The sequence below is a fragment of the Carica papaya genome, chromosome 2, assembly GCF_054855325.1.
Source record: "Carica papaya isolate Zhongbai chromosome 2, ASM5485532v1, whole genome shotgun sequence".
NCBI lineage: Eukaryota > Viridiplantae > Streptophyta > Magnoliopsida > Brassicales > Caricaceae > Carica > Carica papaya.
Genome location: NC_142310.1, coordinates 32882334 through 32906457, shown reverse-complemented (window position 1 = coordinate 32906457; position 24124 = coordinate 32882334). Strand labels below are relative to the sequence as shown.

At 32.8% G+C, this 24124-nt stretch overlaps 5 protein-coding genes across 17 annotated transcripts; 2 read left to right on the top strand and 3 right to left on the bottom strand.

The window, feature by feature from the left end:
• The first annotated feature begins 6723 nt into the window (after positions 1 to 6723).
• Positions 6724 to 10054, top strand: LOC110823580 (BAG family molecular chaperone regulator 4-like). Its single transcript, XM_022053979.2, has 4 exons — positions 6724 to 7091; positions 7643 to 7899; positions 8006 to 8152; positions 9627 to 10054. The coding sequence occupies exons 1-4, from the start codon at positions 6893 to 6895 to the stop codon at positions 9816 to 9818; spliced, it is 795 nt and encodes a 264-aa protein (XP_021909671.2). The 5' UTR covers positions 6724 to 6892; the 3' UTR covers positions 9819 to 10054.
• A 408-nt stretch (positions 10055 to 10462) lies between these two features.
• On the top strand, positions 10463 to 13472 carry LOC110823771 (uncharacterized). Of its 2 annotated transcripts, XM_022054247.2 has the most exons (5): positions 10463 to 10663; positions 11125 to 12168; positions 12247 to 12647; positions 12745 to 12808; positions 13105 to 13472. In XM_022054247.2, the coding sequence occupies exons 1-5, from the start codon at positions 10583 to 10585 to the stop codon at positions 13255 to 13257; spliced, it is 1743 nt and encodes a 580-aa protein (XP_021909939.2). In that variant the 5' UTR covers positions 10463 to 10582; the 3' UTR covers positions 13258 to 13472. The 2 variants fall into 2 exon arrangements, with proteins under 2 accessions (XP_021909939.2, XP_021909938.2); XM_022054246.2 differs by having other exon boundaries at positions 10467 to 10663; positions 11125 to 12647.
• A 1627-nt stretch (positions 13473 to 15099) lies between these two features.
• LOC148268983 (nuclear transcription factor Y subunit C-3-like) lies at positions 15100 to 15423 on the bottom strand. Its single transcript, XM_088212279.1, has one exon. It carries the CDS (start codon positions 15421 to 15423, stop codon positions 15100 to 15102), a length of 324 nt encoding a protein of 107 aa, XP_088068405.1.
• A 210-nt stretch (positions 15424 to 15633) lies between these two features.
• On the bottom strand, positions 15634 to 17761 carry LOC110823573 (SAGA-associated factor-like protein). Of its 2 annotated transcripts, none has more exons than XM_022053972.2 (4): positions 17626 to 17761; positions 17027 to 17147; positions 16243 to 16554; positions 15634 to 16018 (listed from the first exon to the last, which is right to left on the bottom strand). In XM_022053972.2, exons 2-4 carry the CDS (start codon positions 17066 to 17068, stop codon positions 15836 to 15838), a joined length of 537 nt encoding a protein of 178 aa, XP_021909664.1. In that variant the 5' UTR covers positions 17069 to 17147; positions 17626 to 17761; the 3' UTR covers positions 15634 to 15835. The 2 variants fall into 2 exon arrangements, with proteins under 2 accessions (XP_021909664.1, XP_088070288.1); XM_088214162.1 differs by having other exon boundaries at positions 16243 to 16534.
• Positions 17762 to 18969: 1208 nt separating this feature from the next.
• On the bottom strand, positions 18970 to 23827 carry FOLK (Phosphatidate cytidylyltransferase family protein). 11 transcript variants are annotated; one of them, XR_015817272.1, is made up of 8 exons: positions 23340 to 23824; positions 22773 to 22895; positions 22247 to 22314; positions 22036 to 22167; positions 21658 to 21773; positions 21397 to 21511; positions 19639 to 20043; positions 18970 to 19441 (listed from the first exon to the last, which is right to left on the bottom strand). XR_015817272.1 is itself a non-coding variant. In XM_088214159.1 (7 exons), the coding sequence occupies exons 1-6, from the start codon at positions 23646 to 23648 to the stop codon at positions 21436 to 21438; spliced, it is 792 nt and encodes a 263-aa protein (XP_088070285.1). In that variant the 5' UTR covers positions 23649 to 23827; the 3' UTR covers positions 18970 to 20043; positions 21397 to 21435. The 11 variants fall into 11 exon arrangements, 9 of the variants coding, with proteins under 9 accessions (XP_088070285.1, XP_088070286.1, XP_088070282.1 ...); XR_015817271.1 differs by having other exon boundaries at positions 18970 to 19428; XM_088214159.1 differs by having other exon boundaries at positions 18970 to 20043; positions 21658 to 21741; positions 23340 to 23827.
• Positions 23828 to 24124: the final 297 nt, after the last annotated feature.

Sequence of the window (24124 nt, the reverse complement as noted above, 5' to 3'; positions counted from 1 at the left end):
AAATTGAAAATAATTTTCATTTCTCTCAAAATAATTAAATTAAAACTAAAATATGTTAACTCCTTCAGTTTTTGTCGAATTAAAAATCAAATTGATTAATAGAATTATACAAAATTATATCGTGACAGGATTTTGAAAGTAATAAACAGCAGGTGCGTATATCCAGTGCATATATATATATGTAAATCACCGACGTTAGGATAACCTCAGCCTCACGCCATATTAATCCAGGTGCCTAACTAATAATATGACCGAACCCAATATATTGAGTTTAATTAGTCATGTGATTAGTCATATAAATTGTTATTAGTATCGGGCCTTTTATGTGATAAGAACCCAGACACGTACCCCACCAATCTCATTAGTGTAAAACCGTACAGTCGGCCAAAACTTATGATCATGTCATAAATATCTATCTAATCATATACTAATTAATTAATTTAATCAATCATTAATTATTAGTATTGATTCACACTTATTTTTAATTTAGTTGGCAGCATGGCTACGTGTTCACCGTATATTGCATGTGTATAAGTAACTATCTGTGCATCTTAATTAATTAATCGAAGTAAATGGCCCATATTGCAACCCATTATTAATATATATATAATTTTATAATGCTTAAGCTGTTTATTTTTAATTATTTTAATCAAATTGTACGTTTTTAAAAGAATTAGTATTTTATTTATATATAAAGTTTTGTATTTTTTTAAAAAATACAACAATAAATACAAATAAGCAAAGGGCATTTCATTTATATCCTAATAGTAATAATACAAACAATTGTTAGATATATATATATATATAAATGTATCAAAAATATAATCCTTCCATTATTATTATTTTAAATCTTGATATTTTTCTGTTCATACACACAAAAAACTTGTAATATTTTATTAAGGATTTGGTTGTTTGTGGAGTGTGGTCCAATAAACCCTTTCTATATGGAATTTAGATTCGACAGTGAAAGTTAAAAAGCCCCACTAAAATCAATCTTCCCTTTCTACTAATTAAAAAAATAAATATGATTATGATTATGATTATATTATATCTGCTCGCTTCATTAAGTGCGTTTTAGCTAATTGCTTACTTTACTCAATTTAAACATTATTATGGTTTGATATTTTTATTTATTTTATAAGCGTGTTGATTCGAATCGAATTATATTTTTATATAATACAATTATAGTTATCATTTTAATTCTCCTTTATAATAAGTATATTGATTTGAATTTAATTATATTTATATGCATATTTTTATTAAAAAGTTGATTATATAAATAAACTTAGTTGGCAAGAAATTAAAAGAGTAGATTTTCAAGTTGGATGATTTTTTAGATTTCAAGTTTGAATTAACTTTGATTTTTAATTTTAATAAATAAAAATAATAATACATTAGAAATAAGATATAAATTTAAATGAAAATAGCATTACAATTGTGTGTTTATTTTCATCTTTTTAATAAATTTTTTTATTATTATCTGAAACTTAATTTTCATGTTAAAGAAAATGATAAAACAAATAATTTAGCAATATTCATTGGTCAAAAAATTTCTCCATCATAGTACTTGGAAAAATAAGATACAATGTATGTACCAAATTGAGGTCTTAGTTGTTGGTCACTATAGGTTGTTTTCGGCATCAACAAAGCCTTGTTTGAGTAGTTAACTAAGGAGAAAGCACGATTGATTGATAATCGACAATTAAACATGGTGGTATTTTGCAAGAGTTTTTAAGATCAAATTAATTTCTTATATAGAAAGTGGGTTTTCACTATTCAATATTGATCTTGCTTTTAAAGCCAAAACTTTATATCGACAAAAATAAATAAAGTTAAAGGTTAATATGTGTAATTGAGAAAAAAAATAATAATTTATAAATAAATTTTTATTGTATTTGTTGTATGTTTTACCGCCACTAACTTCTTTCAATCTCAGTTATGCTAAAAAATATTTAAAAAAATTACTCTAATTACGTAGTTAATAACTTAATTTTAAACGCGAATCATTCGTAAAATGATGTGAAATTAATTTATCATCAGATAATTTATAACTCACAAAAATTTGTGCAATTAAAATATAGAATTTATAAGGTCTAAACTACAAGATGAAACCTTGATTTTATAAAAAATGCTACTCTTGCTTTTTAATGAGAGGTTGATTAAGACACTATAAGTCATAAAAATCCAATTTATCTTTCTCTTTTTTGTTAGATAATCTTTTTTTTTTAAAAAAAATTTAACAAATATATTTCTTTTCCCTCTCCCAATAATTTTATCGAAATTAAGCAATCATGTTTATAATATTTTCATAAGGCCTTCTAAAATATAAAAAACACTCGTTAAATAAGACATAATATCTTGGAGTACTTTTTTTATTATCATCTTCAGACCTGCTTTTTAAAAAATATTTTCTATTAGTTTTTTTAGTTTTTGAGATACTTTATAACAAAAAATCATTAACAATGTGTTTTTGAATAACATTTTAAAATATCTACCATTATCTTAAACTCGTACCACACTTAAAATATTTACAAATTATTACACTGATTTGCATGAGTACTTCTATTAAAATTTATCATTGATTTGTCATAATTAATCACTTGGTTCGACACTCGTGCATAAGTCTCTAAAATATTTTTTTTACATGGTTTTATCGAAACGACAACAATATGTAAATAACTTGAAGAAACAAGAAGAGATGATATCTTTGTTAATATGAAATAATAAAATAGTTTGCAATAGATAGATGATATCATTATCTCAAAGGTGAACTGTTTATTCTATTATTCATACAATCTAATGAATCGTCACGCTTGCTCTCAAATTCCTATTGTTTTGCATCAAACAATGCTCCTAATGTAATAACAAAATATAAATAGCGAACTTATCTAAAAATATCACACACCACTTTTTTTTCAGATTAAAAGAATATTTATTTGGTACTTGTAAACAAGTTGAAGCACATTTCTTTGATCTTTACAAGGTATTACTTTATTAAATCCAAAGAAAAACATAAAATTAAAAAGAAAAAAAAAACTTTCATAACTTAAATTCTTTTTTTTTTTTTTTGTAAAAAAAAATAATAAATAAATACTTCAAAACTAGCGAAATTTTATTTAGAATTAAAAAGAAATTTATACTGCAACTGTAACCCGTCGCTATTGTCATCTTTCTTTCACTTGCCACTTTTAAGTCCCAACAAAGTCCTTCCTTAATCATCATTATCATAATCATTATTAGTACGTATAAACCCCCATTTATGCCCAGTGTGGGCACGTGTCAACATCTCACTCGCTGCACTGCGCCATTAACTGTAATATTAATATAATTGATTAATGGTAACATCACTCTTTGCATTATATAGAAATAGATACATACAACTATAAAATATATGTGTGTTAAAGCATTTAAACTTTTTAAAATCATATATATATATATATGTGGCATACGTATATTAATTTATCCATTAAAAACATATGGAAATTACAAGATAAATTAACTGCTAATAAAATCAAAAGTCGGAAACTTTTAGGGAACAATAAAACAAGAAAAATTGGGTCCTCTCCGCTTTTAATTTTTATGAAAAATAATTACAAAGAAGATAAATCCCCGAAATAAACGGGGGGGCGCACCCGCGGAATTCGGGTCGGGGCACCCCTTATGGAATGTCTTTGAGAGTTGGAAGAGTGGTGGTGGAGCTGAAGGCCAAAGTGCTTCCTTTAATAATAACCTGAACAGCATTGTCTTCTTCCTGTTTTCTTTGCCTTCATTATGTTGTCTACATGTTTCCTTTTTCTTTTTTCTTTTTTTTACATTGTGTGTGTGTATATACACACACACATACACGAGGAATGTATAATATTTTAGTGGGGGCCCACATTTGTGGTGAGAGTTTGGTGGGCCCCACCCTTTTAAATCTCTTGAGGGGAGAAAAAAGAGAAAGGCAGGGGATTGTTTTTTGGAGTTATCCAATTGGGTGGGGTTTAATCTCTTGCAATTCCATGGCTGCTGCTCTTCTTTTTTTTCTTCTTCTTCTTCTTCTTCTGTTTTTTGAATCAAACTTATCAACACATGATGTTAGTTTTTTTTTTTTTTTTTTTTTTATGTTTTTTTAAAAAATATATATAAATAATAAGTTTATTTATTTATTAATTATCATGTAACAAAATAAGTACATTAAAACTCCATTCAAAATACTAATTATTTAATAAAAAAATAATTTGTCAAGTTATTAATTTTAAGTCTTCTTTTTAATGATCAAGGTTATGACTAATTCTTGTATAAAAATTACATTCTAGATGCCACTCTACAACGAGTATGACCCAATCACTACCTTGTAAGTGTCACGAATGAGAAAATTGGAGGGACCTCACATATATATATATAATTAATCTTTTCTTTTTTTTTTTTTTTTTTTAAATTTTCTTTAGGGCATGTGTCCTTATCTTGTTCTATACGTACGCATGAAATTCAATATAACAATTATACTCGATTCATAACACATACCCAATTGGTGTCATTCGTCCAAGGAATTGGATTGGAGAAAGATTTAGAAGAGCAAGCATGAATAAATAAATAAATAAATAAATAAATTGGAATTGATTTTTAGGGGGGGGGGGGGGGGGAGAGAGTGGAGGGGGCATTATTTGCTTTTTGGGCAACAACACCATTAACACACAAACAAACACAAAACTATAAAGACAAAATGGATACGCAACCAAAGACACTACTAACCCAATTGCAAGTGCATTTTATGCTGTCGATTTTACCCAACTTTTTTCTTCTTCTTTTTTTGCAACCCCATCACATTATCCATTTAATACGTAAACATGAATACATACATAATACATTATTACTTTTTTTTTTTTTTATCCATTTAAAATTTTCATTTAATTGATTCCCTCTATCATCAAACATTTTTTTTTTCTTTTGAATTTAATTTGTACAAATGAAAAAATATATTAAATTTTGTCTTACCAATTCAAATTAAGTAATGGTAGATGATTATTTTGTAACTACGGGAGAGTATATATGAAAAAAAAAAAAAAATGGAGAAACACAGGCCTAAACCCAATTGTCTGTTGATTTTTCTTTTTCTTTTCTTTTTTTTTTTAAAAAAGGTAATTTGATATGAAAAGAGGTCCATAAATTATCATTCATTAAATGGGCATTTGGGGGGAAAAGGGCAAAAGAGAAAAACATACAAGAGGCCCAATTGAATTCCATTGTAAAGAGGCCCAATTGAATTCAAGGTAATTACACAACCAACCCCAATTTTGGGCTTTCAAGTTTTTTTTTTTTTTTTTTTTTTTTAAATTGTAACATGTTGTGGAACCTTGTCATCAATCTTGATGACATGCTGCCATGTAGATGGATGAATTTAATCTACCCACATTATACACATACGTATATCTAATAAATAGCATGGATAATTTATTCATATAATATGTATTTATATTACAAAAAGATTGGATTAAAACAAGTAATTTCGCTTTTTTAGTTTTGGTTCACATGATAAATTTAGTTCACATTTTTAATTGGTTTTTATTCTTAATTTTTTTTTTTTTTTTTGGGACTTTGTATTTACATTCTATGAATATATATTTTTATGTGTTACAAGGGTGTACTAACCCATAATTAATAACAATAATCACGCTCGGTTGTGAAAATGATATAACACCTTTTATTCTATTTTTAATTTAGTCTTTAATATTTTAATTATTATAATTAAGCCGTTAATTAAAAATAAATAAACAGTATAATAATTTTAGACCAAACACCACGTCAAATTATATAATTTTATACACCAATTAGTATATATTTTAAGAATAAAGTACCTTAGAAGGCATTATACAATTCAAATTTTTATTTTTATTTTTCCCCGGATAAGTCTGCAATAATTTTATGTCTATTTTTGGTGTTTTGCTTTCAAATTTTCTTCAAATAAACAATCAAATGATTTGTATGTCAGGGTTTATTTGGAAAAGACTTTAAAAGTCTAGTTAGATTAACACAAAATAAATGCAGTGACTTTCTTAAATATATATATATATATATGTATGTATGTATGTATGTAAATTGTACAAATATTTTGTCATCTATTTATTGTAATAGCATTAAAAAATCCAAAATTTAATACCCTATCCGTAAAGTAAAAAATCCAGATTCTAACAGATGACAATTCCTTGAATTTATTTGATGTACGTGCCAAATAATTTGGGATCTAACCAGGTTTAGTTTCATACAGGAGGCATGATTTCTTATTTTACAAAAAATATTATTTAATTTAATAATATATTCAAAATAATAAAAAAATATTTATATCTAAACAACAGATTTTATTTTGCTCTAAAAAAAAAAAAAAGCCATTAATAATTGAGAATTGACTAAAACAAACGTAGGCCATAACAAGTTATAAAATTCCTCCCGGGTGGAACCCATCAGTCTCTTCAAATTTAATTTAATTTTTTTATAATAAATTATTACTTTCTAAAAATAATAATATCATCTATTCTTCTTTTGGATTAACTCTTTATATTTAGGGAATACTCTTCTGCATTATTTTTATGTATTTAAAAATATTCAAATTTTAAAATTCAATAATTAAAATAAAAATTACATTTTATTATGTTAGTTTAAAAATTAAAATAAGAAATTATTTTATCCTACGTCGAAATGAAACCAACCACTCACGATGTCTATATATAGACTGTTGAGAGGTCTTCGTCCCCAAGTATGTTCTTGTTAATTGTTTGCTTACTCAATAATCTTCGCCATCACACCCACCTCTCTCAACCAATTTACGCCCCCCCTTTTTTTTTTTCTTTATTTTCTTCTGCGGGAATCCTCGGTGGGTTTGATGTGATCCTTTTTAAACTATTTTGCCTCGAGTATGAAAAGATCATCACCTTCAAAATGCGTTGTTGTTAATCATGGGGTTCAGAGGGAGATAGAGTGGGAGCTCAGACCCGGTGGCATGCTTGTGCAGAAGAGAAATGCCGGGAATGCATCTGCTGGCCCCATGATCAAGATTAAGGTCTCCCATGGCTCTTATCACCATGAAATCACCGTCCCCGCTCAATCAACTTTTGGTAATCATCTTCCGTTCCCCAGCTCCCCCCTCCTTTCCGTGTTTTCTGGGTTTTTTTTTTGTGCTGAGATTTTGTGTAAGTTTTTGATCATTGGCTGAGAAGGTTTATAATACATATATATATATATATATGTATATATCGATTCTCTTACACAAGCTCGATAGTACTCTGGTTTTCATGCTGGTGAATTGGTGTGTTGTTTGGTCGTAAGGAATTAAAGTACTGCTTTACACATTTCTTCATTTTCTGGAAGGAGAATGTTTTCTAAAGTCGAAGATTTCCTAACCCCCCAAACCTTTTTGGGATTTTTATTTTATAATTTTCAGATGCAATGGTTTTTCAGTCTTTGCCTTTTCATGTTCATTGTCTAATGATTCTTAACATGTAGGCCTCATTTCCCCCTTTTAAATTTTTTTTTTTTAATGGAATTGTTTGTTCATCTTAAAAAGTTTGGCAAGTCGGTTTTTTGGATGGTTTAGGCTTCATCACTTGTGTTTACTCTGCATTGTGAAATTGATGATCAATTGTGACATATTTGGTTCAAATGGAAGGGGAATTAAAGAGGGTTCTTGCCAATGAGACTGGTTTGGAGCCCAAGGAGCAGAGATTGTTATTTAGAGGCAAAGAAAAGGATGATGAAGAATTTTTGCACATGGTGGGCGTTAAAGATATGTCAAAAGTGATACTATTAGAAGACCCAGCAAGCAAAGAGAGAAAGCTTGAGGAAATGAGGAGAAAGCAGAGTATAATGAAAGCCTATGAGGCAGTTGCCAAAGTCAGAGCTGAGGTTGATAAGTTGACAGAGAAGGTTAATCTAATGAATCAATCAATTAAGTAGCCTGCATAAATCTATTTACTTATTAGAAACATTTGGTTTATGAAGTTCCCACTAAGTTTGCTGTTTATATTTTTAGGTTATTGCATTGGAAGCAACTGTTTGTCGTGGAACGAAGGTTGCAGATAAAGAATTTGTTATCTTGGCGGAATTTTTTATGGTCCAGTTGCTTAAGTTGGATACCATTGAGGCTGATGGAGAAGCCAAAGTGCAGAGGCGAATTGAGGTTATCAGTCACTACTCTATCCACCATGCTATATTTGTTTTCAACTCTATTAGCCATGTTCTTATTCTGTGATTACCTTTGATTCCATTTGCTTTTAAATCTTAGAGTCCGTTTGAGAGAGAGGAAGAGAGGATAATGAGAGTTGTATCATGTATGACCCTCATAGCTGAATATTATATAATTAACATGACCCAACAAGAAAGTTAATAATTTGGCATGATAGTTGTATCATGTATGAAAGTTAATATTTTGTTGACCATTGCCTCTCCGAAATGAACCCTTAATAATAAGTGTTAAAGCTCTCTGGGATTTCTTAATGTCTATTTGTAGTTTACTAATCATTCTTAGTCGAGCCTTTGGTACTTCCACTTATTTCTATGAGGTTGTAGGATTCACGTCAGCCTTTGCATTCTGTGTATCCTCTTTTAAAAATTGATTGTGTTATTTTCTCATTAAGAATTTTAATTGTGTTTTTATTGATATACTCAATTATTGAAATATATAAATTTATACAAAAGATATCTTTATATGGTTTATTGAGTTAGACTTCAGTTAATTTCAATATAAAAGTTTACAAGAGATGCTTGGTCTTCATGTGCCAAAAAGCTTGAGTGATCTGTAGTGTCTTTACAAACGTAGGACTGCTGGAAAGTAGAAACAGGTTGCTTGAGATGATTGAGACCCCTGAAGTGGTATAACTTGGAGTCCCCACAACAGAACCTGAGTGGAAAAGAAAAAGAAAAGATTTAAATTTTTTCTTTTTTATTATCACTTGGGTTCTTTTGAGCTTTGAAGGTGTTCTTTGGATCCCAACTTTTCTGTTGTCTTGTTTCTTTTAACATTCTTAGTTGGTGCACATGATTATGGACCACGGTCGGTGATAATCAAATTGCAGTGCTTTTTCACCTGAGGAAAAGCTTGAGTAAGAGGCTCCCCTCTAAATGGCAAACACTGTTGGTATTTATACTTCTATAGAATGAAATTACATGACTTTTATTTTCCAGGAAAATATCAATTAATTATGTCACAAGTGCACCTCTTTTGTGGTCCTACTTCACAAATTTTCAGTGCTCATAATATCTTTTAACTTCAGTATCAGAGGCCAAAGATTTTAGATTCAACTTGTGGACTAGTTTCAAGTAGAACTTTTTAGAGTACCTTGGAGAATTTTCCTCATGAATCCATTAGTTCTGCTATTGAAAATATATCTTTGCTATATCAGTTAGTTATTTAGCCTTGATACGCGAAAGTTGAACTAAAAATTCATGCTCGTTAAAAAGCTCCATTGTCATGGCCCAGAAAATTGTATTCCTTCCAAACAAGAATTTGAATTTATGTATGTTTGATTTGACATTAGTGTTTGTTGTCTACACTGATAACTTGAATTTCAATTTAATGATAAATTTGCTTATAAGATACATATCTTGGATGGCCGAACGACAAGTTTTAAAAGTTTTTTGCCGTCAATACACAGGTTCGCCGAATCCAGAGTTTTGTGGACAGACTTGACAATTTGAAGGCAAGAAACTCTAATCCCTTCAGCAGCAACAACAATGCAGTCTCAGTAACAACCAAGTGGACAACCTTCGAGTCTGGTGTCGAAAGCCTACGTGCTTCGTTACATTCTTCTACCAGAATAACCCAGGACTGGGTTATGTTTGATTAAAACTAGAAGCTTCATTTATAAGTTTTGTACATGCTCCAAATGGTTTGTGTGGAATTATATTTTTATAGGACATGAAAGTAATTAGATAATAGAGGAGAGGAAAGTAGAAATGAACCAAAATAGTTCTTGGTGATTGCTTCTTAAGACTTTTGATGATGCTGTTGTTTCGGGAGATCTTCTTACCCTTCAAATGCTATTTAATCCAAGTCATAAATAGGAGCATGTTTTTTGTTTTAGGACTATGTATACTGAATATTAGATTTCTTATCAAATACTGGACATATTTTCCAAATTAATTTGACATGTTCATAATTTTGAACAAATTCAAAATTCATATAGAATTTATTTATAAATTTGTAATTGTTTTAAATATAATAACATATATAAGTACATAAAAACATTTTTAAAAAATACTTAAGAGGAATGAAATGAATTAATTAGACATGAGAATATGAGATGATTGGAGTTCTATCATCATATTTTTTTTAGATCGAATTGAAAAATTAGACCGGATGTAAATATAAATTTGCCAGTAACTTCTCCCAAATTTACAAATGGCTCGACGCTTGAGCTTCCTGTTAAGATAATTAAAATTATGGGTTATAGAAGTTCAGGCTCATTTTCGTTCCAGAGCCCAAGTCCACCTTCTGCTTAAATATTGGTCTTTCCCGTGTCTGTAAAATTCCGAAAGCACCGTAGTTGCCCCGGTGAAAAAGAAGAATATATAAAAAGCTGGCGAAGTTCGAAACTTGAATCAGAGAAAAATGAGAATGAAAACTCGCGGTGGAAAGGCTAAACCTCCTGGGTCTGCTACTCCAAAACCATCTTCTTCTTTTCCTCACTTGGTACCTCATTCTCGCTATCTGTTTATGGAGTAATTTATTTAATTGAGGATTGAAAGTGAAAAAGAAAATCGATATCTTAGAAAAAGAAAAATTAATCCATCTTTTTCTTCTTGCTTCTCGCTTCTTCTTTTCTTTTCTCTTATACATTGCATAAGAATTTTAGTTTTCTGCGTTAGTACCTTCCTTATGCTATTAGGTTTTCGTTTTATTCATATCTCTGTACTGGTTATCGACTCAGTTATTGTTGCACCAGTATCGTAATTAATCACACAATCAATAGGCCGCTTTTTTTTTTTTTATTTTCTTTCTGTTTTTTGGTTCTGGGTTCTCGTCAGTTTTATTTTTAGGTTCTGTTTGGTGAAAGGTAAAGGTTTATCTATTCAATCATATGCAAGTATTACTGTTATTTAGGAAAGATGAACTACTAACGTTTGGAGAATTTTGGATAATTTTTTTGCCAGGACTACTCCAATGGAGAATATAGAATGAATAGTAATGAGCCTGAAACACCTTGCGGAGTCCTTCGCGAGTATGATGATGGCAATGATGATAATGGTGGTGATGTTGATGTAGTTCCTGACTCTGTTGAAGAGAAAAAAGGTGAGCCTGAAAAACCTGGTGGAAGCCTTGACAAGCAGGGTGATGGTAATGATGATAGTGTTGGTTACAATGATATAATTCCTGGTTCAATTGAAGAGAAAAAAGGCGAGCCTGAAACACCTGCCGGAGGCCTTGGCAAGCAGGATGCTGGTAATAATAACAATGGTGTGTATCCTAATATAGTTCCTGATCCTGTTGAATTGGAAACTGGTGGTTGTGAAAAGATTGGGGTTTTAGGGTCTAGTGGAGCTGATGGGAGTTTAGTTTTGTTTAAGGGAGAGAATTGCACCATATGTGAGAGAACAGGTGGTCAAATGTTAGTTTGTTGTGAAATTGGCTGCCCCATTGCTCTTCACCCAGAGTGTTGTGATAACAAACTTGCCTTTGATGATTCTGGGAATTTTTATTGCCCGTATTGTTGGTACAAAAGACAGGTAGCGAGGTGTAAACAACTGAGGGAGAAGGCTATGATGGCAAAGGAAGTGCTGTTGAAATTTACAGATCTGGGAGTTGGTGGTGTCAATGGGAAAAAGAAGAATGTTGCTGAAGTTGTGGGTGAAGAGACAAATTTATCAGGTGGTGGAATTAGAAATTATCGTAACTGCGATGATAGAGTGGATGTGAATGAACCACAGTATGGGCCTGTGTCATTAGGGAAAGATGTTGAGCACCAAAGAGACCTATTACCTCCTTGTCAATATCAGAAAAGGGCTGAAAAAATATTGGGAGAGGATTCCATGAACAAAGAAGATTCAGAGGAGGAATACATGTCTGTGAGTGAGGAATTTGGAACTTTTGGGAATCAAGAGAAAGCAGAAGCAGAGGGTTCGAATTCCTCTGATGTTCGAGATGACAGCGACATTGAAGATTTTCAGGTTTTCTGCAGGGAAATGGAAAATCCTAAGGTATTTAAAGCTCTGAAAGATGAAGAAAGAATACAAACTGAAAATTCAAGAAAAGCTGACGGCATTTTGCATGCACAGATGGTTGAAAATCAACAAGGAGAATCTCATAACACCTGCGGGAAGAAAGAAAAGAGATCTGCTAATGTTTCACCCCACACTTCAACTGAAGATACATGTGATGTTGTTAATTCGGAACTTGAGGAGGACTGCAAGAGTGAGGAAGAAGAGCATAAGCATTCAACTGGGTCTGGATCCACAAATGACGGGATTCAGCTTGACATGGATGCTAAGATCCCTGGTAAACATGGGAGGCGTGTCAGAAGAAGAAAGAGAAGAAAGAAAGTGCCACTTAGGAATTTTAATTCCTCAAAGAAGTCATTATCTCGGGAAGGCACCTCTTCTCTAGGAAACAACGGCAGCAATTATGATAAGAAAGTTATATCCCAGAATTCAAGTCCACCTCAAGAATCTGGAAAGAGGTTGTGAGTTTTTGAGTCTTGATTAAGGAGTTTGAGCATATTCTGCTTTTAGGATATAGTAGTTTTACTGGAATCCCTAATCTTGTTTTACTTGCAGAAATATTTCTGGGGAAAAGCGTAAAAGATTACATTGGACAACTGAGGAGGAAGATATTCTAAAGGTCTGTATGCCTAGTCATTTGTTTTCTTTGCACTGACTTTGTTACAGATATCACATTCACATTGTGAAATGGTATCATCCCTTCATTGCATTTGGAAAAAAAGGCCTATTCAAATTTCCATTTATATTATTTTCCCTTCAAATATACAGATTCTTGGAGCTTTTCCACTGAAACTTTGTTAAGGTTTATGGTGTTTGATTATTCAAGATCCTGAGATAGGTCATGTTGTATTAAATATCTTAGCATAATCAGGTTTTGGTAGTGTTAATTACTCCCAGAAAACTCTCATCTTGCAGGAGGCAGTTCAGCAATTTGATTGTACACCAAAAAAGAATCGTCCTTGGCGCAAGATTTTGGAATTTGGTCGTCATGTATTTCACGAAACTCGCACTCCAATGGACCTTAAGGATAAATGGAAGACTGTGACAAGAAAAAGCCTCCACTACTAGGACCCATGTTATTTTGATCACTTGTATATAATACGAAATGTTGTTCATCTTTAATTTTGTCGGAAACTAACATATTTTGCAAGGGCAAAGTGTTTTCACCATGCTGCAACTAAATGATGTTAGCATTGCACCAAAATTGTTCACGATCATCTTTTGCCTGGACAACTTATGTAACCACAAATTTGGAATGTCCTTGGAAATCTTTGGGTGAGAAAGCATGAGTTGTTTTATAGTTTTTGGTTGGGGTGAAAAGTGGTTTAGAATCATGTTGGCATTGGGATGCAGCTTCATGTTGCCACCATCCTTACTCGTAAATTTAGTAACTGAATAGTTTTGTGTGTTGTTCACTTAATATTGTGCTATAATTAAATGTGATATAGAAAATTGCTTAATTATTATAAAATGTTAAAAAATTTATGTAGAGACATCATGTCTCTACAGTCACCATGGATGTCCCCTTGACAGGTTGAAAGCTTGGAATGTTTTGATCCTGGAAGTTGCATGAATAGATGAAAATCTTGGAATTTTTTGATTGTGGAAATTGCATTTGATGAGATGACTAACTCCATAATTTGCTTCAAATATTTTCGGATAAATATAACTTAATATTGGTTATGGAGAAGTTTGCACTGTCGTTGCTGAACAAAGTATAGTTCAACATATGACAGAATCTTCAGCCAAAGAGGCTTAAGAAGTCAACTGCAACCATGGCAGCAAGATATTGACATGTCTCACTGCAATAATTTAACGAGGGGATGAGGACATGGTTTCTTTTCCGGTTTGCTTATTTTTATTTCCTTGGGTCCATGCTGATCACTCGTCAGTATCTTTTCCAAGATAGAGTTATCAATGGAGTTACGGATTTCGAAGCTTAAAATTTATTATCACAAGTCTCACATCTACAGGATTTTCGCCTGGTTCAAAATTTCGAGTGTTAATAGATTGATTAGAAATATTATCATATATATAAAATATTAGTGTGTGAATGAGTCTAAATATTTGGTAAATAAGAAATTTAAAAAGTAAAGACTCAAGGGACAAAAAGAAAACAACAAAAGTTGAGTTTGAGAAATTTCATGACTTTTGTTTGCTTTCTCCTCAGTCTCCATCTGCAACACACACTTGTTGTCATGAGAAGTCATGAGTTCCTTCCAAACTCCAACACATTCTCTCTCTCTCTCTCTCTCTCTCTATATATATATATATATATATGTATACATATTATATATACGTATGTATTCTTCCTCGTCCTCCATTACCCTAAGCTTAAGTTCCTATTTTACTTTTCCTTTTTTGGTTTTCTCCATTGTTGGAGATAGATAACCCAAAGCAATGGATGTGTTTATTCCCGAGGAGTATGTTGTTCGCCGGAGACTAGAGAAAAAGGCAGCTGCCATGGCCACAAAAACCTCGGACCAGTCTAGCAGGAGAGTGGAGATGAAGAAACAAGTCCGGACGGCAGACAAGAATGAGTATTTTGTCATCGGTTGCCACACTGAAATTATAGTTTTTAGTTGCTTCTCTGCGTAAGAGTTGCATATGTACAACTAATATCTATATGTTTATATGGTTAAAATATTTGGGCTTTTGAATGTGATCATGGCGGTGCATTCTCCATATAAATCGGAAACTGGGTTCTTGGCTTTTTTCTCTTTTCTTTTCTCTCTCTTCTATCTCCCAAATTATCAATTGCGATATTTTCATGCACTAAAGAAAGTTAACTTATTCATATTAAGAGCATAAAATTTGGCAAAGAGAGTAAACAAGTGAAAATAAATAAAGTTGTAATTCAAGAACAAGTTTACAAGATAACATACATAATGACGAAATGGGATCCATTAATTACTTCTGCTGATCCATTTGGTGGACAAGAGATGAAGAAGAAACCAAGTGAATAAGAAAGTCAAACAAATCAGTGGTGATAACAGCTGATGCAATATCATGTTTATCAAGTGTCCTTCTCTTGGTTTGCATGGTAACCTTCCAAGATCTGACTGTGAGTTCTTGAATGAACAGCTCACAAGCCTTGGAGAACACAATGGGTGCCTCCCCTGATATCATCTTCACTTCATCATCAGATTTCTTCATGATCTTCTTGATCCTCGCCAGAGGCAATGAGTGCGGCCCGCCTAAATGAATCCCAGAGTATACACCAGCTTGCCTCATGCTTCTGCGATCTACTTAATTTCTTTTTCTCAAAACACAACTTATAAGGGGACTTGGGAGGCCGGCTGCCGGCTAAAACCCAATTTAATTATTTCTACTTATTTTCTATGATTAAAGTCTTCTTTTGGTACGTGATTCTCAATATTTAAATTGTTTTCCAAAAATCTTAATAATTCATTCACCAACAAGAACGAACATTGAGAAGCAAACTTTGGAAACCATTCTGCTTCACTGTTGATTCCAAAAGAGTTGAGCATGATTTCACAATATTCTCAAACAGATTAAGCTGACATGATGGGTAACTTGAACCATGTCATCATTTTGAGCTTAAACATGCTGAGGAAAGAAGCTAAATGGTTCATGAACAAATGGAGATTAGTCCAGTCTAATATTTGCTTGGCGAACATATTTCTCATGTGTTTTCCAATGTCCCATTCGAGTATTCCTCACCCACACCACTAGGCGTCCCATTTGGTAGCCTGTTTGTGCTCGTGGGATTTGAGTAAGGCGAATATGTGGAAACAGGGCTGCCTCGCGAGTACCGGTTCTGTACAGCTGTGCTACTTCTTGTTACCTTGAGACGAGCCCTTCTGCCCTGTTGTCATTTACAGAAGAAAAACAATGATCAGAATCAGACACATAAGAAACTCGACGATATAAAGAACAGGTGCCAAGGAAATGGGGTTTCAGTTTTGCCATTCCCCAGCTAATTGCCATTTTCTAAATTCTAACATAAGTTACAGTAAGAACATTGATCTAACCATCAAAATAGAGAAACAGCAAACACCGTAAGGCATAAGGCATCAAGGTCACACATACCTTGCCCATACATTTCTCCAAGTGAGGAGCAAACCTTCCCGCCATGATTGATCTTCCACAGTTCATGCACTCAAATATTTCATTGGCCACTGGAGGGTGAGTTTGTCCAAATATGTCAACCACATACTTGGCATTAGTTTCTCCACTATTACTGGAATCAGCTACCCTGGCACGAGCTTGTGATGACAACCTCACCTCTTCTTCCTCTTCTTCCAGATTACAGTCAAGTCCCAGCCTTGCAATCCGGTGACACTCAGATGCAACATCAACAATAATGGAATCTAGGAGATCACTGAAAAAATGAGAAGAAAGCTGCAAGCAAAACCCAGGAAAAAAGAAGAAAACTGTGAAGAGAAACTGTTTGAATTCCATTATTTGCACAAACAAGCGTTTCCAATTAACCATTGAGCTATCATCAACTGACACATCTCACTCTTGTCAGCATTGATTAACTAAAAATGAACAAGAAGGAAAAGAACATGATTGCAGAAAAACATGTTCAAGTGCGATAAACTATTTCATGATTTCTCAGCAAAGTCCTAAACAAGTAAACATCCACTTCTGTCTTTCACTTTGGTACACAATACATATACAAATAAACAGTTTGCTCCCTTGCTCTATCCCCAAGATTAATCAGGAAACCTTAAAACTTGGTTTTGAAGGTTATGATCTTTATCTCATTACACAAACTCAATATCACCAATCATCTACAGCTGATGGGTCAGTTCCTATAGCAAAATCCATAACTCAGGGTGAAAAGGAAGAACAGTAAAAATGAGAATACCTGAGTATAAGAAGACATATTGTCGTCATTTGGCCCAGACATTTTGTAGTAATATACAGAGACGTTAAACAGCAAGCTTGAGGTAGACCCAGAAAAAACCTAATGAATCTAGCAAGTACAACTGCAATGTATAAACAATGAAAACTTGATTAAGGAATTATTTTCGAATAAAAGAGAAATCTTTTTTCTCAAACAAAAAAATCAAGCAAGTCTAAACCTGTACTGAAGTGAATTTCAATTTTGAAAACAAATGTTAGATGATTCATCAATTTGTAACGTGTAACAAAAAGGGAAATTCCCCTTTAATTACGATTGAAAAAAGAAAACCCAGCATCAACAAGTCTTCCCTTCATTTCTTATCCAATTCTTCGAATTAATCATATCAAGAGCTAGTCACGTGGATAATCGACCCTTTCACATTAAAAGAAATTATGCAAAATCAAGGGAAAAACTATAAAACGTAGAGAATAATCGCGAAGTTTTTAAATGCACAGAAGCCATAATTAGCTCTATCGCACCGAGTAATACACATGAGAAAACTGAAAAATCACGACTAACTCACAGATCAGAACTGGTAAATGTACATAAAGGTAGCTTACCTGTGAAACCTTGAAGATGGAAGAAGAAGGTGTCTACTGGGAAAACAGAGTTGATTGTAGAATGGACTAATGGTAGTTTGCGTCGTCATTACGTGGCGGGGGTATAATCGTCATAAAAAAATTATACAATTAGAGAAAAGTGACATGCTCTTGCAGATATAGAGAAAACGGCGTAGTTTCATATGAAGCCGCGAGTGCAGGGAGTTTTGGGGCCCATAACCCAAAATGCAGTGAGGTGCTTCTGCTGAAACTTGATTTAATATTTTCTAATAAATTCAGTAAAAGTAAAGAAGATATTTTCCAATTTCATCAAAGAGAACTTTCTTCCTCTAATTTGTAATGTTTAATAATCAGCATGAATTTGATTTGATATATTTTATTAATTATAAGCTAGATTTTGTCTCCTATTACATATGAATTTTAATTTTAAAAATTAACTATGTAAAATTTAATTTATAATTAACAAAAATTAAATTTTATTTGTATTTAAAACTTTTTTAAAAATAACTATTATATATATATATATATTATCAAAACTGTTTTATTAATTAAGTACTAAAATTTATTTTATATTTTAAAATTTTAAATAAATAACTATTACATATATCAAAATTTGAGAAAATAATAGTTTCTAAAATTTTATGTATAATTATAATTAATATTAACAGATTATTTTTATTTTTATTTAAAAACAAGATAGTGCTATGTAACTTTTTTTATATTGATTATATTTATATTTTTATTGAAGTATAAATAATTAATTACATAATTTTTTTTAAAAAAATATAACTATGATTTGCAGAAATTAAAAAAAAAATAAAGAAAAATGATCAGGTCGGAAGACTATATCTGATTTCGGATTTTTCGTTTGTGATTGTAATTTTGCATATGGTGGGCATATATCACTGTGATCATGTCTGTCTCTTCTCTACTTGTGCAGCTGGCAATGTCCTTCGCATTCCCATAAAAAAACACGTGATTTAATTTAAACTACACGAACTTTTTTCCTTTATTCTTTTTATGAAAATATTAAATCAAAACAAGAATATACACCTTAAGTACACTTGTACTGTTTTATAATGGTACATGGGTTTGTAATATCGTATATATATATATATATAATAACAATAATGAGAAAATCAGAGGTATATGCGTTCCCATGTACTGTATCAAATTCGAGAAAAACAGTAGGGGGCCATGGCCACGTTCAAGGATTAAAACAACAAATCATCTCTGTAAATCTTGTCCACTCTTGCATTCTTAATCAATTTGGAGATAGAATGTATTTGGTAGTTCACAATTGACTCCGCATATATATATAGTAAAATATTATTTGGTCATATGTTTTACACTTCGAAAAACTTACCACCCAAGAATATATATAATCAACATCACTCGACTAAGGAATCTACATATATATATAGATGTACGTATCTAACATATATCGGCAGCCAATGATATGCAGGTGTAGCTATTTATGATTCCTTTGAGTTCCCAAACAAGAAGATCACCAGGACCAGAAGATGCAGATGGGTGGAGCTACTTTGAGTCCACATGGAGAAGATGATGATCAGCTAAAGCGATTTGAATTGCAGGGTGAAATCACCATGCTAGTTATTGTGTTAATCTTTTTTCTCTTCCTTGTCTTCCTCCTCTTGCTTCCTCGTCTGAACCGTTATAGAAATTCTGGAGTGTCGGAGCCCTCTGGCTCCGGCTACTGGAGGTAATGTTCGACAATGACGAAGATGAAGACAATTATGTTGCTCCAAGAGATCAGTCATGGCAGAATAGAAATGTTCTGTACTGTATTTATATACTGTTGTACTTCAATTATTTTGTATACTAATAATTTAAAATTATGTATATGTGTTACAATAATATTAAAAATTATAATGCTTCGATGTGAAGTGAAATGGACGGAAAATTATATGCTGATTGTAATCCAATCTTAAGACGTCGGTTTGGGTAAGATGCAGAGGAGGAGAACGAAATAAAATGAAATTATTTACTTACAAGAAAATGTTAATTGGAGGGAAATTAATCCTATGGAGATGAACTGATATGGAGGGTTTCCACTTTTGACTTAATTACTTCCTACTTGAACCGTTCAACGAGCATCGTAACGAACCAAAGGAAGATCCCCCGGCTCAGCACTACTCAACTTGTGGAGCGTCACATACCCTGCAGACAACAACTGCAGCAGTCACCAGTCTGGTCCCCCACCTCACAGAGTAGCTTGCTGGCTGAACCACTCCCAAGGCGAATAGTGCCCTAGGGGCCGACTCGACACCGACCGGCTGTAGGAACGCACTTAGTCGGTATTCATCTACGAGAGGCGCACTCGTGTGCCTCTCCCTTGTGTAAATATTCTCGGGTAAGAAAGCAGAACCTCACCTCTTTCTGTTGCTGAACACAAACCTACTTTAGATCCAGGAGAACATGTAGATCTATTAAAACTAAAAAATGGAATAAAAATAATTCAATTAAAGAAACAAATTATATTAGTGTGTGAAAGCTAATTAAAAATAATAGTCATGCTATTCTACCAAACGCGGTCTTAAAAAGATGTAGTGATTAAATTGTATTTAGTTCTATCTTCTATTACTTATATACTTAAAAACTTTTATTTTCGAAAAACATCAGCTTCAACAATGACCATGTAATAAGCCCGAGTGTTTTGATGCTTATATTGATAGTACGAATGTAGTTCCATTAATACAAATGAAGATACAATATATGTAGTAGTCTAATTGTAGAAAAAATAAAAAAGACAACTTGGAGATTTCATTCTAAGTCCATTACAAATAAAATGAAATGATACTGAGTTTCTTCCTTAAAATTGAAATTGAATAAATAGCAGTTTTCAATCTCGTTCTATATTTATCTATTATTACTTTCCAAACTTTAGTTTCATTTTTACATACATGTTTATATATACAAAAATAAAAAAAGAAAAAAGAGATCTGAACAAATATCTATACTAGATAGCCCTTGACCATTTAAAGTTACTCTTTACTCAATTATGAAAAAGTTAAAAAGTATTAAAAATGACTGAACTCATTTACAAATGGATTTCAGATTCATTTATCATAGGTTTCAGAAGCTACATAAGTTAACAATAATAGTAGAACAGCTACATTTTGGATACATATATATCAACTACAAATACAGATCTACCCGCAAAAGACCCTTGTGTCAGCCGGCACAGCCTCTGCCTTCTTGCTCAGTAGCAAATGTTTTCAATTCTGTGCTCCTAAGAAAGAGGAATTCCTATTATCTCCATTAACTGCACCTTCCCTGTCTAATGGGTCTGAAAGAAAAAGGAAAAAAATATACATTTCTACCAGTATGTATTATACTGCCCTTAAAATACAAGAATCTCCTTACTACCCCTTCCCTTTCTCCCACTCATCTCCCTAATTTTTTCCTTGTTTCCTTATTGAACTTCCTCATTACTACTTTCTTTGTGTAGATGGTACTGAGATTCCCACTCAGAATACAACACTGCCCACCAATATGGAAGTTAGAGTAACTGTTAGATTGTCATCGAGCTCAGTACTTATAGGCAGTGATTCCACCACTGCTGATGCAAGAGATACAACCAAGAAACCCAGAATCATACCCCAACTCCCCTGAATATAACCAAATAATGCGAAGTAGTACATAAACCTGTCACAAGATTACTTGTTACTAGCAAAACCACTATATCTATGCATATGCATGCATTCTGCAATCATGTCTTATACAATGTAAAGAACCATGCATAATTACCCAATAGATGCTAAAAACCCAGCTGTGAACATTGCAACACTACCAGCTACTGTCTTGTTTCTGTTGTAAGGTAATTTTGTTCTGCCAATGCGTCTTCCAATTATATCGGCCATGCCTGAAACAGAGCACATGGCAAAGATACTAAAGCAAAGCTGTACAAAAATGCTGGAGAATTTAGAAGCAGGTTGCCCTATGTTTTAGATACGAAGTATTTAATCTGAGGACAGACAAGATTAGTGGTTTAATCAATATTAATATTACCATCTCCTGCACACAGGTTGCATATTGCTGCAATGGCAACGGGGGAAGTTCTCCAATATATTACGCATGCCGACGTTATTGTTGCTGCGTAGTACAAGGGTCCCTTAAGAAGTTCTCTGATGCATAGAGTAAGCTAAGAATAAAATGCAAACTCAAGAAAAGGTATCTTAATTGTTAAATGGCAAATATCTACTCTTATTCTTAATCTCAACTGTGTCTGGACGTCATTTTGGAGTTGGTGGCTCATTTAGAGATTTGGTTCCAAAGAAGACATCTCAGTACTTAAATGACCAAAGGGATCAAACTGGAAATAGTTCTATGCGTATGGATTTCAAAAATCTGTACAGGTATCGTGAATATAAATGTGTAGGTTCTTGCCTGTGGTCTCCATATCTGCTCATTGACTTGACTGTGGCTTCATCTTTCAATATTCCAAGACCCAAGACAAGCATTCGGATTATATTGACACCGGGAATAAGAGATGCTAGAATTGCTCCTCGATGCCCAGAACTGCAACAATTAGTGACTGCAGTTTTATCACAAAGATACCTGGAAAAGTTATTCAAAGATTATCCAGTCCTTGGATTACCTGAACAAGGGCCAGCAAAGCATGAAAACAAGCCCAATACTTATATGCACGAGCTTTCTGTTCAGTTTCTAAATACAAAAAGATTGACAGATAAGAAGCCAGGAGTTGACCATACTTAATAGGCTGGTTTGCTAATGAAAAAAAAGAAAAAATTCTTTCTCAGCTCAAGACAAACCATCAAAGACATTTAAGCATCCATTATGGCAAAAAGAGGAAAAAATAACTGCTCAAATCAAATTTCTTCGCTCTAAACATTTGAGTGGCTTACAGCACCCAAAACTAAAAGTCCAGCTATTGCACACAACTGCTCTCCTATGCTCCTCATGATTATACATATCTGCCATTTGGTGGGTCAAATTTTGGTTGCAGAATTGGAAAAACATGGAAAAAAAACTATCTTTTCCAAACATTAAGCTGGAGTTAAAACTTACTCAATCCCCATAAATTAAATCCGAATTACAAGCAATCAAATCAACGCACACGCAGGCATCTCATAGAAATATGCATTATTTTGAAAGAATTTAACCTGATCAAGACCTCGCCAAGCAGTTTCTTTCCATAGGCCAAGAAACGCAAAAATGACACAGCCACACACGATGGCTGCCCAGAGATCAGAGATGACCGGATTTTCAAGAAACCACATGACCCACTGTATAAACATATACACAAACCAATTCCTAAAGATGCAATAATCATAAGCTGAACTAACATGATTCAGAAACTAGTAGTCTACATATTTATAAGTGATCATTCACATGTAAAAGACAGAAAGGAAAAAGAAAACATGACCTGTAAGCTGGAAATTCGTTTGAAGAAAGTAATTTCTAAACCCCTTCTGACTACTTTATGACTCAGAATCCTTACTGGTCCTACACAGAACTTAGGGGAAACCCCAACAATCTGACTTTCGGAGACAATATCAAGCAATCATCCTACTCTCCAATTCTACCTCGCTCAGAAGCAAATACAACAGAGACCACAATAAATCTATAGTTTCCCTTTCACAAAAATAGAAAATAATTAAAAATCTGACGGAAATACTTCAGACGTACGGCACGTAGTTTATGCTTACGCGTGTGCATACGTGTCTCACCTGGTCAAAGATGCCCCGCTGAGCCATTGCTTCCCAGAACCGGAGCAAAAGAAGAGCGATTAGACCGGAAATTCCGGTGGCAAGAGCATCGGAGAGGAGGGGATTCTGGGAGAACATGGGAGAGACGGCGGCGGGAGGTGACGTCAGTTTCTGGCGACACGCCGGGGAGTTAGTCGGTGGAAATCTGGCGCCAAATTCGTCTCCGACGGTGATTCTGGTGAGAGAATGCGTATAGAGGAAGGGAAGTGGAGAGCGTAACTTGGTGAGGGACGGAGTAATCGAGGACAAGAAGTAGAGTTGGTTAGCCATTTTCTTTATTTGAAATTTCTATTTCTTGTTTAGGAAGCCATGGCTGGACAAGATCAGTTTTCAAATATAATTAGTCGTACCACTGTAAACAGGAAGAAAAGCACATCACATGGAAATTGGATAGCTTCTGGCTCAGATCAGAAAAGGTACTGTTTTCCTTACCAAGAAAATACTGCAAAAATTATCGTTTCAGTACCTAAATTATAAATTAGGGGTAATATTGGAAAACACTTTTTTAAAAAAACTTTTTAATAAATAATTTAGTCTTTCAATTTAATATAATTATTTATTTTATAAAATTATAAAAGACTAATAAAATAGCAGTAATTGTTGCACAACTTATAGCTACTGAATTTATTAAGATTAATTATTAATTTTTACAATTCTTAAATTCTATTAAAGTAAAATAACGAAAAACAAAAAATTTTGTGTGTAAAATATTATGAATTAGAAGATTTTTTTATTTATTTATAAAT

Excerpts from the sequence above, each read along its gene's own strand:
- LOC110823580 (XM_022053979.2), top strand. The coding sequence starts at position 6,893 with ATGAAAAGATCATCACCTTCAAAATGCGTTGTTGTTAATCATGGGGTT. Across the intron at positions 7,900-8,005 it reads TTGATAAGTTGACAGAGAAG|GTTATTGCATTGGAAGCAAC; the intron begins GTTAATCTAATG and ends TTATATTTTTAG. Across the intron at positions 8,153-9,626 it reads AAGTGCAGAGGCGAATTGAG|GTTCGCCGAATCCAGAGTTT; the intron begins GTTATCAGTCAC and ends GTCAATACACAG.
- LOC110823771 (XM_022054246.2), top strand. The coding sequence starts at position 10,583 with ATGAGAATGAAAACTCGCGGTGGAAAGGCTAAACCTCCTGGGTCTGCT. Across the intron at positions 10,664-11,124 it reads CTTCTTCTTTTCCTCACTTG|GACTACTCCAATGGAGAATA; the intron begins GTACCTCATTCT and ends TTTTTTTGCCAG. Across the intron at positions 12,648-12,744 it reads CCTCAAGAATCTGGAAAGAG|AAATATTTCTGGGGAAAAGC; the intron begins GTTGTGAGTTTT and ends TTTTACTTGCAG.
- LOC148268983 (XM_088212279.1), bottom strand. The coding sequence starts at position 15,423 with ATGAGGCAAGCTGGTGTATACTCTGGGATTCATTTAGGCGGGCCGCAC.
- LOC110823573 (XM_022053972.2), bottom strand. The coding sequence starts at position 17,068 with ATGTCTGGGCCAAATGACGACAATATGTCTTCTTATACTCAG. Across the intron at positions 16,555-17,026 it reads ATATGTCTTCTTATACTCAG|CTTTCTTCTCATTTTTTCAG; the intron begins GTATTCTCATTT and ends TTTTGCTTGCAG. Across the intron at positions 16,019-16,242 it reads TGGAGAAATGTATGGGCAAG|GGCAGAAGGGCTCGTCTCAA; the intron begins GTATGTGTGACC and ends AAATGACAACAG.
- FOLK (XM_088214153.1), bottom strand. The coding sequence starts at position 23,648 with ATGGCTAACCAACTCTACTTCTTGTCCTCGATTACTCCGTCCCTCACC. Across the intron at positions 22,315-22,772 it reads CTTGGCGAGGTCTTGATCAG|AAACTGAACAGAAAGCTCGT; the intron begins GTTAAATTCTTT and ends TTTTGTATTTAG. Across the intron at positions 21,295-21,396 it reads GGGTTTTTAGCATCTATTGG|GTTTATGTACTACTTCGCAT; the intron begins GTAATTATGCAT and ends ATCTTGTGACAG.